General features: G+C 45.5%; 2 protein-coding genes across 8 annotated transcripts in view; one reads left to right on the top strand and one right to left on the bottom strand.

Annotated features, from left to right (window-relative positions):
• The first annotated feature begins 1,462 nt into the window (after window positions 1–1,462).
• On the top strand, window positions 1,463–8,876 carry sfr1 (SWI5 dependent homologous recombination repair protein 1). 4 transcript variants are annotated; one of them, XM_033034196.1, is made up of 5 exons: window positions 2,221–2,860; window positions 3,670–3,788; window positions 4,945–5,385; window positions 8,178–8,408; window positions 8,519–8,876. In XM_033034196.1, exons 2-4 carry the CDS (start codon window positions 3,687–3,689, stop codon window positions 8,364–8,366), a joined length of 732 nt encoding a protein of 243 aa, XP_032890087.1. In that variant the 5' UTR covers window positions 2,221–2,860; window positions 3,670–3,686; the 3' UTR covers window positions 8,367–8,408; window positions 8,519–8,876. The 4 variants fall into 4 exon arrangements, with proteins under 4 accessions (XP_032890089.1, XP_032890090.1, XP_032890087.1 ...); XM_033034198.1 differs by lacking the exon at window positions 2,221–2,860 and adding an exon at window positions 1,463–1,507 and having other exon boundaries at window positions 8,178–8,876; XM_033034199.1 differs by lacking the exon at window positions 2,221–2,860 and adding an exon at window positions 1,543–1,723 and having other exon boundaries at window positions 8,178–8,876.
• Window positions 8,877–10,802: 1,926 nt separating this feature from the next.
• cfap43 (cilia and flagella associated protein 43) overlaps window positions 10,803–13,180 on the bottom strand; it is an 87,438-nt gene continuing 85,060 nt past the window's right edge. For all 4 annotated transcript variants that reach the window (XM_033034190.1, XM_033034191.1, XM_033034192.1 and 1 more), the window contains one exon: window positions 10,803–11,124. In XM_033034190.1, coding sequence (XP_032890081.1) covers window positions 10,949–11,124 — 176 coding nt within the window. In that variant the 3' untranslated portion in view covers window positions 10,803–10,948. The remainder of the gene's footprint in view (window positions 11,125–13,180) is intronic.

Genomic DNA, 13,180 nt, shown 5'->3' with positions numbered 1-13,180 from the left:
GATCAGTGAATGAAGGAAGGTGGACATAAATTCTGGAGAAACTCAGCGGGTGAGGCAGCATCTATGGAGCGAAACAAAAATGCTGGATAAACTCAGCGGGTGAGACAGCATCTATGGAGCGAAGGAATGTAATGCTGTCTCACCCGCTGAGCATTTCTCCAGCTCCATAGATGCTGCCTCACCTGCTGAGTTTCTCCAGCATTTTTGTCTACCTTCAATTTTTCCAGCATCTGCAGTTCTTTCTTAAACAGTGAATGAAGGAAGCTCGATACCCTCTTCACATCACCGGCTCCGCTCTGCTTTGCACACAAAATTATCCCACAAACTGAAAACACTCTGTCTTCAGTTGGTGAGTGGTCTGGTTCAGTGGTGGGATCTTGCTGTGTGCAAGGTAAACAAACGCTCTCAATTCATACCTGCCAACAGGAAAAGGTACAAGAATCTGAAAACCGTGACAGGAACAGTATCTTCCCAACAACCATCAGGCTCTTGAATACCACAAACACCAAATACTCTTCGAACTACCATCTGTCTTGGTTGCACTAGGGACCTCGAGCTTTAATTTTTGCACTAATATTGGCTTATTTTTCGTTTATTGAACATTTGTATATTATGTAATCAATGAGTACTGTATTTACAAACCTGTTATGCCGCTGCTGGTATTAAATCCACTGTTCCGTTTTGGTTAGATGACAATTAAACTGTTGGCTCCTGAGGAGACGTGTAGGAAAGAACTGCAGATGCTGGTTTACACCAAAGAGAAACTCAAAATGCTGGAGTAACTCAGTGGGACAGGCAGAATCTCTGGAGAGAAAGAATATTGATTTATCTAACTTCAAGTAACCATAGCTTTCCCTCTCTCCGTCCTTCCCCCTCCCTAGCTCTCCGACTAGTTTCACTGTCCTTATTAATATTACTGATTGTATGCCTCGCTCAGCTAACGATGAACCATTGTACATTTCCTTTAGCCTCTTCCCTTTTGTGCAGGAAGGAACTACAGATGCTGGTTTAAACCGAAGGTAGGCTCAAAAAGCTGGAGTAACTCAGCAGGACAGGTAGTATCTCTGGAGAGAAGAACTGGGTGACGTTTCGGGTGGAGACCCTTCTTCAGTCTGAAACATCACCCATTTCTTCTCTCCAGAGATGCTGCCTGTCCCACTGAGTTACTCCAGCATTTTGTGTCTAGTCACATCTCCTTTGAACCGTCCTTTTCACACCTCACCCTTCTATATCTCTAGTTTCCCTCTCCCCTGACTCTCAGGCTGAAAAAAGGGTCTCGACCCGAAATGTCACCTTTCCTTTTCTCCACAGATGCTGCCCGACCTGCTGAGTTACTCCAGCTTTTTAGGTCTATCTTCGGTATAAACCTACACACAACAGCGCCACCGGCGCCGCGCCAGGGCCCGGGACTACAACTCCCAGAGCCAGCGCTGGGCGGGAAAGGGCGGGGTATCCATGGCAACGGGCGTCCGCTGGCCCTGCCCGCCGGTGGACGGGCTTCCAGAGGGTGAGGCCGGAGTCACCGGCTCCAAACAACCTCCCCCCCGGGCCAGCACCGATCGGCTCCATTCTCACCGTGGGCCCCACTCTCACCGGCCCCGAATACTAACCTCTCCCGACCCCCCCCCCCCGACCCCGAAAACACAACCACCACCGGCGGAGATCTACTCCCACTCGCCGCTGATCCTCACCTTCCCTCCACCCGGGTCCGAGCCCCTACAGTGTAGGCTACACGGCTCATAATCCTTCTCCCCTCCCTGGTAGACCCCCTCCCCAGCTTCTGTTCACCCCAACACTCAGCTCTTGATTCTTCACCCCCCCTTCCAAGGGCTCCTGATACCCCTCATCCACTAACTCTTAATCCTTCTCCCCCCCTTCACTCCTGACACTACCTTCACCCCCTGGCAACCTCCCTTCATTCATGGCTCTCCCTTCATTCCTGACTCCCCCCCTTTCACTCCTGACACCCCCCTTCCACTCCTGACTCCCCCTTCACTCCTGACACATCCCCTTCCACTCCTGACTCCCCATCACTCCTGACACTACCTTCACCCCCTGGCCACCTCCCTTCACTTCTGACTCTCCCTTCACTCCTGACTCTCCCTTCACTCCTGACTCCCCCATCACTCCTGACTTCCCCCCTTCACTCCTGACCTCCCCCATCACTCCTGCAGCTACTGGATTAGACCTCACATCCTGCCTCGCTCTCTGAGAGCTGGGACAGGGAGGGAGGCAGGATGTGAGGTGTAGTCCAGTAGCTGCGTGAGTCGGTGGGTTTATCGTAGACTCATGGATAGTTTGTCGAGGTGTGAGGAGATAAGGTCAGTGGAGTAAGAACAGGTAGATAAAGTGGGCTCACCAGGGCAGCCCTGCCTGTGAATTTTGAATAGGAGAAATAAACAGCAGCGTGGGACTGGGGAACTATCAGGTTAGAGGCAGTGTAGGGGAGCTCCCCTGAAGTTGAGACAAAAAGCTGGAGTAACTCAGTGGGACAGGCAGCATCTCTGGAGGGAAGGAATGGGTGATATTTCGGCTCGAGACCATTCTTCAGGAAGGAACTTTTTTTTGCTAGGGATTTCAGCATCTGGAGTCTCTTGTTGGCAGTGTTTATAACATACCTGGGGGATGGAGGTAGAGGATGTTGCTGTTCTCCTGAGATACACCTGGTGCAGAGTAGATTAATTTAACTTGGCATTGTTTTCGGCATAGACATTGTATTCGGTTTCTGGGCCTGTTTCTGTGTTGTACTATGCTATCTATGTAAATAGCATAGGTGAAAAGTGTCTTAGTGGGAGCCTGGTGTCATGTGAGTGACATGACCTGCCGATTAGAGCCAACTGAATATGAATGGAGCCTCAAGGTTAGGACTTGTCCAGCAAGTGGATACTGACATTGGTTAATTTATCCTGTCATAGATTTGGAAAATTTAGCTGAAAGGGCGCTGGTGAAATCCTTGTGTATGTTTCCTTAAATAAGTCAGTTGTGATTTGGAGCTTGAATATGTGCATGTGCAGGTCAATCCTGCACACTGCAACTTGTCAACAGGTGCTGGCTGATCCTGAATCTGGAGTGAAGGCGACGCGGGTGGAATTATCTCCGATTAGTCCTATTGATAGGCTCTACTGCAGGGGGAGGCTTGAGGACAGCCGCAATACTGCAGCAAGAATGATGGGCTGGGATTCGTAGGGTTGGGGATGGGTGTGGGGGAGAGGCAAGAGTCAGGGGTCACCTAGAGCGGTCACATTGCCAGTTTTTTACCTTCAACATTTTCCTCAGCATACATCTGGATTATATCACCGGTCACTGGGTTAGGGATGATGAGCAGCTTGGTAAGGGTACCCAGAGACTGAGGGAGTGTAACGGTCTGAAAGAAAGGGAGGAGGTCAGGAGTTGGAACACTTAAAGGAGGCATTAAGGCACAGAATATTGATGGTGAAAGGGATCAGGTGAGGTTCAATGTAGGTCAGCTTGGTTCCCTCGGTACCACGTAGGTGAAGTTCCAGTTCACTCATATAAAGTGAGGGAGGAGCATGAGCATCTAGTCTGTGTTGTATCTGACCTAACAGCGGCCAATGTCCCAGTCTACAGTATAATAACTCAATCTCAGTGTGGATTTTCCTCTCTGTTGTCCAGGACTGCTATGTGAACCTGATGTGTGTTATGTTGCAGAGCGATAGAGTGCAAGGATGGAGAATCAAACGTTTGGGTCGCCATGTGAGCCTGGGTCGGCAGACAGACTGGGCACAGATGTTCAGACCCCAGTTCACAGCAAAATGGTGGTGAAAACGGTGAGTCAAACACTAATATTGCAATGCACGTCAGCAGTCTGCTAGTGCAGTTCTAATGTAGCTACACCATACACAAGGAAGTGTGTTTGATGCGAATGGCTGGCAGCTACTGACCATTTCCCTTCACTCTCAGATAGAGCCAGAATTGTGAGACACAGGCCATTTCATTATCTGCATTTCGCTGCTCCTGTATATTAATAATGTCTGGTAACTATTTGCAATATCATTCCTGGAAAGGGAAAATTTTGGATAAAAATGTGCATTTCCCACTGTTGCAAAAACTTGAGGAAAGAACACATTTTGTTTGTGGTTTTCGTGACCTTGAAGTTCCACAGCGGTTTGACGGTGTCCTTTAGAGAGCGGGGGGGGGTGGAGTGGGGAGAGAAGGTGTGGAGACACTTTTAAGAAGTCAGACAACGTTTAATAAAGTTTTACGGGTATTTTACATTACCAGTCGGTTTTCATTGGAAACTCCAATGAGCCAATTAAAATGCCCGGTCAGCGAAGGAGATTGCCTATGGCTGCCTGTAACTGCATAGCGACCTCATTCCACTGCATTACGAGTTCAAAAGAACCATGCCGACCAATTTTTACCTGCGGAGAATTTTCCAACATGCTGAAATATTTTCCTCCACCCAACTGAGGTCACGCGTAAGCAGGAACTTCCCTCGAGCATGAATAGAAGGAGAGTTCCAGTGACCTCCTAGGACCACGTGTCGACCATGCTGCGAGTTTGAGTCGAGGGCAAACTCTTCTAAACTCGCAGATTAGATCGCCGTAGTGGGACAGCCCCTTAACAAACAGCAGATATGCGAATCTGAAACAAGACCAGCGAATGGTGGAAGCATTCAGCAGGTCAAGCAGCATGAGGGAGGAGAGAAACATTCAGTTTTTCAAGTCAAAGACTACGAGCGATAGGTCGACTGTATTTACCTACACTGGCTCCCTTAGCAGTGGCCTTCAGATGGTGCAGACTTTCCTTGGTGTTGCAATGGTGTGGATTGTGCAAGCACTTCTCTGCAGTGGGATGCGGAGAGTCCGCCACTGACTTGCTAAGGATTGGGGACTGCAATCTTAATTCATTTAATAGCATAAGGTACAATATGAAGTTATTTACAAACCCAATATTGTTCATTTTATTGTCTTCCTCTGTCAGCCAATGAGCGCCAGCCTCCGGGAGCGGCTGAAGAAAACACGGCGTTCCTTCAATGCTCCATTTGTTGTGCCAAAGCGATTGAAGATTGACGGTGAGGACAGTGGATGTTCAGAGACTGGGGTAGACCTTGGCATCAGCCAGCTCACTGGTGAAACTCATGCTGCTGGCAGGAGTGGGAGCATAAAGATAGAGAGTGCTTGCCAGAGGTTAGTGGGTGGAAGGCTGGACACGAGTGCAGAGGGGGATCGGCTGAGTCTAGGTGCATCCAGAGCAGCCTTGCAACATGCCTGGACTCCCGGCAAATCACCGAGACCTCACCCAGTGACTGTGAGCACCGAACAGCAGGAGCTGCTTGAGGAAAAGGATCGACTGCAGCGGGAAGTGCGAGAGAAAGAGGATCTTCTTCGCAGATTGAAAATGGTTGAGATGTACAGGGAGAAGGTATGACGTTGGCCCCATGACCGTTAATTCCTGCTTGCATTCCATGTGGCAGTTTCCCCAGAGTGCTGTTAGAAACCCAACAATTCTATTCATACCTTGTTGTCCTTGGCTCCATTCAAACTATGACTCCAACTTTCACATCTTTCCCCCCACCACCATAACACTTGCTATTGGTTGACATTCTAAATGTAGCAAAGACCTAAAGATTCTAAAGGTTCTAAAGATGATAAAAAAGTTTGGCCATTGGCCACAGAGGTAAGATTTAAGGAGTGTCAAATGAGGATAAAGCTGCAGATTTAGGGAGGGAATCCCGGAGCTTAGGGTCCAGGCAGCTGAAGGCAAAACTATGTGGTGGGTGATTCATTCTAGGATTACAAAAACAGATTTGTGGAAATGCAGGGACGTGAAGTAGAGAGGGTGAATTATGGGAAAAGATGGAACGTAGATAAGAAATATTAGAGGGGCAAAGGATAGATCCTTTGGAGCTCCAGAGAGGAGGCTGAGGAATAGATTAAAAGATGTTGCGTGTGAATTTCTGGTTACCACCAGTTGGCTAAGATTGAAAGGCAATGAGTGGGGTCCCAGATGGTGTGTGATCAGTTGTTGAAAAAGATGAAGTAGTGATTTTGAACTGTCATGTAAGGTTTTGATCAGATCCAGGTTAACCCAGGACTAAATGGCATCTAGACTTGTGTATGGTGCCCTTTATTGTGGAGTGGGACTATGATCATAACTTGGGCTTTATTGAGACACATTTATATTTCTTGCATCTCTCGCGTGAGATTGCTTTTACATTTTCTAGGCTCTTGGCTGTGATTGATACTCTCCTGCAGTGTGTGAAATTCAAATCTGCTGGGAATGTATTTGTTTGGGCTGGAGCAATGGCTGAGTGCAGGACCTGCATCAAGTGTGTCTGTTCACATAGATAGAAACTGCTCAGATTTGCAACACTGATCCCCAATCGTTACTCAGCATAAAAGTTGCCAAGTCAAATGTTGAAACTTGCAACCTTGTCGAATCTCTCTCCGCCTCCATATCAATTTCCCTTGCATTTCTGCAAATGTTGCTCACTTGTAACGATGCTGCATGAAATGTAATTTGCCAGTCGCAGCTTGCGATCTGGGTGCCACTAAACCTTCAGCCTTCTGTAATGATAAAAGTTACTGTATGTCTGAATTTATTCATGTGTTGTACGGTCTACATGGTAGGAGATTGTAGACAATCTTTGGCAATAGCTGCCAAGCAATTAATTTGATCTTGATTAGCATTTCTCACGTGATGAGGTTTTAAAGCCTTTGTTTGGAGGAGGTGCCCACAAAGGGTTTGTAGATCTCTGGGGAAGATGGCAGTTGAGTAAGATCTCTTTAACCAAAGGGTTGACACTGCCCAGAGAATGGGATAACCACAGACATGAGAACAGGGAGAGTCTGATTCAGGTCTCGAGTGAACAGATACGATTAAAATCTCCTACGCAAAGAGTAGGAGTAAACGGGACCTTTTCACAATGGCAGGCAGCGACTAGTGGGGTACCGCAAGGCTCAGTGCTGGGACCCCAGCTATTTACAATATATATTAATGATTTGGACGAGGGAATTGAATGCAACATCTCCAAGTTTGCGGATGACACGAAGCTGAGGGGCAGTGTTAGCTGTGAGGAGGATGCTAGGAGGCTGCAAGGTGACTTGGATAGGCTGGGTGAGTGGGCAAATGCATGGCAGATGCAGTATAATGTGGATAAATGTGAGGTTATCCACTTTGGTGGCAAAAACAGGAAAGTAGACTGTTATCTGAATGGTGGCCGATTAGGAAAAGGGGAGATGCAACGAGACCTGGGTGTCATGGTACACCAGTCATTGAAAGTAGGCATGCAAGTGCAGCAGGCAGTGAAGAAAGCGAATGGTATGTTAGCATTCATAGCAAAAGGATTTGAGTATAGGAGCAGGGAGGTTCTACTGCAGTCGTACAGGGTCTTGGTGAGACCACACCTGGAGTATTGCGTACAGTTTTGGTCTCCTAATCTGAGGAAAGACATTCTTGCCATAGAGGGAGTACAGAGAAGGTTCACCAGACTGATTTCTGGGATGTCAGGACTTTCATATGAAGAAAGACTGGATAGACTCGGCTTGTACTCGCTAGAATTTAGAAGATTGAGGGGGGATCTTATAGAAACTTACAAAATTCTAAAGGGGTTGGACAGGCTAGATGCAGGAAGATTGTTCCCGATGTTGGGGAAGTCCAGAACAAGGGGTCACAGTTTAAGGATAAGGGGGAAATCTTTTAGAACCGAGATGAGAAAAACATTTTTCACACAGAGTGGTGAATCTCTGGAATTCTCTGCCACAGAAGGTAGTTGAGGCCAGTTCATTGGCTATATTTAAGAAGGAGTTAGATGTGGCCCTTGTGGCTAAAGGGATCAGGGGGTATGGAGAGAAGGCAGGTACAGGATACTGAGTTGGATGATCAGCCATGATCATATTGAATGGCGGTGCAGGCTCGAAGGGCCGAATGGCCTATTCCTGCACCTATTTTCTATGTTTCTATGTATCTAAAATGGATGCTATGTTTTATCTGGATTACTCCTGTGTGGGACCATCAAGTTCCACTCAGAAATGATGGCTCAAGTGCCTGATTTTGCATTTCCAAGTTCAGGAATGAACAGTGCTAAGAAATTAATCCTCTGCTACTTAGTTTGTTCAATGCATATTTAGACTTGTGTTCTTCAGATTTTCAACAACTGATATTGTACCTTTATCAATAACTTGTCAACCTTGTGTATCTGATGTCTCTTTCAGAATAATTTGGCAGAACTGGGGTCCCTGATAGAAAAATGGAGGAAGAGTAGCCAAACTTTGTTGTACGAACTTCAGCAGACGCTTTCTATTGATAATAAGCCCACCCTCAGGCAGCTCATAGACAGCTTGGCCGTGGAAGATCGACTCCTGCATTACAACAGGTTGGAGGACGAATTCACAGATCCATGAGAACCACAACGTCAGTATGATAATACTTCTTGGCACTGTGATGTAAGCCTTTTCCTTCCATGCAATCTGTGCCATTCTGTGCAACGATGATGTGTAATTTATTGTAAAGGCTATTCCACTGGATTCTAAGTGTTCTGTTTTTATTTCTGAAGCTTGTTGCTGATTGCATTTCTATGCTGTGTGTTGCGGACACAGGGCCTGATCATCCACATCCCAGAGTACTTTGGAATTGCCCTAAGATGCATTGCTGGACCTTTACCAAAGTTGTGTAGACTGGACGGTTCCATTGACTGAAGAATAACTAATGTAACCCCACTGCTTTAAAAAGGCTAGAGAAAATGCAGGGAATTATAGAGCTGTGAAGCTGACATCGGTGGTGAGGTAAATAGTGGGGTCCATTAAAGGACATGCAACTGCTGAACAACATCAACACGGATTTATGAAAGAGAAATCATACTTGACATATCTATTGGATTTAATCAGCAGAATAAATGAGAGAGAACCAGAAAAGCTTCAGAATTATTTGTGCAGACTGGGGAAGGGGCAAAATGTATGGAGATGCAGTGAAATGCGTCAGATATAAACTTATGAACTTCTGTGGTAAAATCAGTCAGGCAAAGGGGGTAGTATGGCGAGACCTTAGTGTCATTGATGAACGTAAGACCATGATGCCAAAGGTGGCTTCACCTATAAGTGTTCTCCGGAGATGCCACCTTACCCGCTCAGTGGTAAATGTATGTTTCCTTCATAACGTGCAGATTTGAGTACAGGAGCAGGGATGTCCCATTGTAATTGACAATAGACAATAGGTGCAGGAGTAGGCCATTCGGCTGTTCGTGCCAGCACCGCCATTCACTGTGATCATGGCTGATCATCCACATTCAGTACCCCGTTCCTGCCTTCTCACCATGTCCCCTGACTCTGCTATCTTTAAGAGCTCTATCTAACTCTCTCTTGAAAGCATCCAGAGAATTGGCCTCCACTGCCTTCTGAGGCAGAGAATTCCACAGATTCACAACTCTGGGTAAAATTTTTTATTCAACTTCTCCGTTCTAAATGGCCTACCCCTTATTCTTAAACTGGTCCCTGGTTTTAGACTCCCCCAACACCGGGAACATGTTTCCTGCCTCTAGCGTGTCCAATCCCTTAATAATCTTATATGTTTCAATAAGATCTCCTCTCATCCTTCTAAATTCCAGAGTACACAAGCCCAGCCGCTCCATTCTATCAACATATGACAGTCCTGCCATCCCGGGAATTAACCTGGTGAACCTACGCTGCACTCCCTCAATAGCAATAATGTCCGTCCTCAAAGTTGGAAATTTGTTGATGTTACTTTAAATCCCTTCATCTAAATCATTGCACAGGGCCTTGAGTATTGTGGGACACATGGAGACATTGGATCGGCTAGGGTGATTTACTAAACCAGATGAATGCAAGGGGATCTCATTTTTTCAGGAATGGACAGGTTAGTTGATGGGAAGATGTACCTTACGGTGGGGAGTCCAGGACTAGGTCTCAAGGATAAGCTGTGAAGGATTGAGCCAAGAGATGTCTTCACCCTAAGAGTGGTGTCTCTGGGCAATTCTCATCACAGAACACAATTAAAGGCAAATATTGGAGAAGGAGTTTGGGTGTTTAGTGCAAAAGGGAACGAGGGTAGAAATCTGGAACAGGCAGGAAGGATCGGGCATGATATTGACTGGTGGAGCAGGCACAGAGGGCCAAGTGGCCTATTCCTGCTCCTCTATAATACTCACAAATGGAGCACTCCCCCTGGAGTCTTAATTTCTCAATTGAATGTAAATATGTTGAGAATTTTGAAATATTTATTGAAATGTTTGCCATTGTTTATTTTGTGGCAGATCTTTTTTAAATCTCTTTACCTAGTCTTTCACAGCACTCCCACATAATCAAGTGATCGGTTTGAAGTTAAGATTTTAGCTTCTGATTGAGTTGTTTCAAACTGAACACAGGATGATTACATATATAGTTGGTGATTCAATACTGACCTGCCTCAAGACAAGCTGCCACTGTTTCATATCGAAGATAGACATAAAATGCTGGAGTAACTCAGCGGGTCCCAGAGTCTGAAGAACAGTCACAACCTGAAACGTCACGCAGTCCTTCCCTCCAGAGATGCTCCCTGTCCCGCTGAGTTACTCCAGCATTTTGTGTCTATCGTTGGTGTAAACCAGCATCTGCATTTCTTTCCTACACTTTCATATCGAACTCCATAGAAATACAAAAGATTATGGGTGCAAAATACAAAACACTGGTCATATGGTGTCTGAGAAGCGGGAACGTAACTAAACACTGGATGTTGACTTTCTCACTAACACAAATGCCTAAACTATGCAGAGATGTTTGCTGTGGGTGGGGTGAATAGGAAGAGTTCTTCAGGTGACACAGCATGCTATATGGGAGTGGCTCACACAGCTGAGAAAACATATTTATTTCTTATGCAAACAACTTTCAAATAGAACAGCAACCTAGAGTGTGTGTAGAAAGTCTAGATTTGCATTAAGTCTCCGATAAAGCTCTGCATGTTATTTTGAAGACCAGAAATAAAAGTGGTTTAACTAGGTTTGTTGCTCTCTGTCGGACAGCACTGGAAAGGTTCTCATGCGCTGCTTCTCCAACTCAATCCTCAGGGTGTTAATGTCCTCAACCTGGGCCTTGGTCAGTTCCACCAATTTCCTGTGCTGCATCAGTTCCTTGAAGCGAGCACGTGCTTCTTCTTCTGGTTTGATAGTTGCTAATAGAAACAAAAGAATCAGTCTTTGACTACAGGTGCCGTGTGGATGACTGCATTTACTGCTTGTGTTTCCCATGTTTGTGCCCTTCTTTGGTGCTAGTTCGCACATGGCACTAATCATCCCGCACTCCTAGGGCTGGACTGATAAATGCTGATACTTTAATTATAATCTTCCAAAGCTTTCTCAATTTGGGATTATTTTCAGATTGGAGGGCAAGAGGACAAGACTGGGTATGTACAGACTAGTTATAATGTCTGTAATTGGGGAAATTAATACCGGAATCTATAATTAGTCATACTGACTAAACATTTGGATGTTTACAGCAGAGAGTAAACATGGAACATATAATAGCACAGCATGAGAACAGGTCCTGCGACCCACAAAGATCTCGCTGAACACGACGCCAAGTTAAAATATTCTCTGCGTGCAAGTGATCCATATCCCTCCATTCCTAGCATATCCATGTGACTAAAAGTCTCTACAATGCCACTATCGTATCTGCCTCAACCACCAACCTTTGCCCCACTCACCTTAAAGCTATGCCCTCTAATATTTGATTTTTCCATTCTGGGAAAAAGGTTCTGACTGCCTTATCCGTGCCTCTGGCCCCATAGCAGAAGCGTCTACGTCGCGGGGCTGGAAACTGGAAATATACTGAACTAATTCTGCTACCATCATCATCTATTGCAACAAGTGGTGGCTTCCACTGATTGTCGCCAGAAGCATGCGTCCTTTTCAGGACGGACGATGACAGCGATGTCAACATTTGAAACATGGAAGATGTACACGAAAGAAGAAGATCAGTGCCTCTCATAATTTTCTATACTTCTAACAAGTCTCCCTGCAATCTCCGGTATCGCACAGAAAACAATCCAATTTTGTCCAAACCTTCCCTGTAACTAATACCCACTAATTCAGACATCATTCTGGTAAACCTCTGCCCCCTTTCCAAAGCCTCTACATCCTTCCTGTAATAGACAAAAGGTTTTACACAGTGCCCTCCATAATGTTTGGGACAAAGACCCATCATTTATTTATTTGCCTCTGTACTCAACAATTTGTGATTTTTAATAGAAAAAAATCACATGTGGTTAAAGTGCACATTGTCAGATTTTAATAAAGGCCATTTTTATACATTTTGGTTTCTCCATGTAGAAATTGCAGCAGTGTTTATACATAGTCCCCCCATTTCAGGGCACCATAATGTTTGGGACACAGCAATGTCATGTAAATGAAAGAAGTCATGTTTAGTATTTTGATGCATATCCTTTGCATGCAATGACAGCTTGAAGTCTGCGATTCATGGACATCACCAGTTGCTGGGTGTCTTCTCTGGTTATGCTCTGCCAGGCCTGTATTGCAGCCATCTTCAGCTTATGCTTGTTTTGGGGGGCTAGTCCCATTCAGTTTTCTCTTCAGCATATAAAAGGCATGCTCATTTGGGTTCAGATCATGTGATTGACTTGGCCACACAAGAATTGACAATTTTTTAGCTTTGAAAAACTCCTATGTTACTTTAGCAATATGTTTCGGATCATTGTCTTGCCGTAGAATGAACTGCCGGCCAATGAGTTTTGAGGCATTTGTTTGAACTTGAGCAGATAGTATGTGTCTATACACTTGAGAATTCATTATGCTACTGCCATCAGCAGTTGTATCATCAATGACGATGTGAGCCAGTACCTTCAGCAGCCATACATGCCCAGGCTATAACACCCCCACCACCACATGAGGTGGTATGCTTTGGATCTTGGGCAGTTCCTTCTCTCCTCCATACTTTGCTCTTGCAATCACACTGATATAAGTTACTCTTCGACACACAAGACCTTTTTCTAGAACTGTGGTTGCTCTTTAAAGTACTTCTTGGGAAACTAACCTGGCCATCATATTTTTGCCGCTAACCAGTTGTTTGCATCTTGCAGTGTAGCCTCTGTATTTCTGTTCATAATGTCTTCTGCGGACAGTGGTCATGGACAAATCTACACACTATCTCGGTTTTAAAGGACTAGGAAAAGGGGAGATGCAGCGAGACCTGGGTGTCATGGTACACCAGTC

Source organism: Amblyraja radiata, chromosome 15 (assembly GCF_010909765.2).
Source record: "Amblyraja radiata isolate CabotCenter1 chromosome 15, sAmbRad1.1.pri, whole genome shotgun sequence".
NCBI lineage: Eukaryota > Metazoa > Chordata > Chondrichthyes > Rajiformes > Rajidae > Amblyraja > Amblyraja radiata.
The sequence above is the reverse complement of the archived record's forward strand: the minus strand, read 5'-3'. Positions and strand labels throughout refer to the sequence as shown.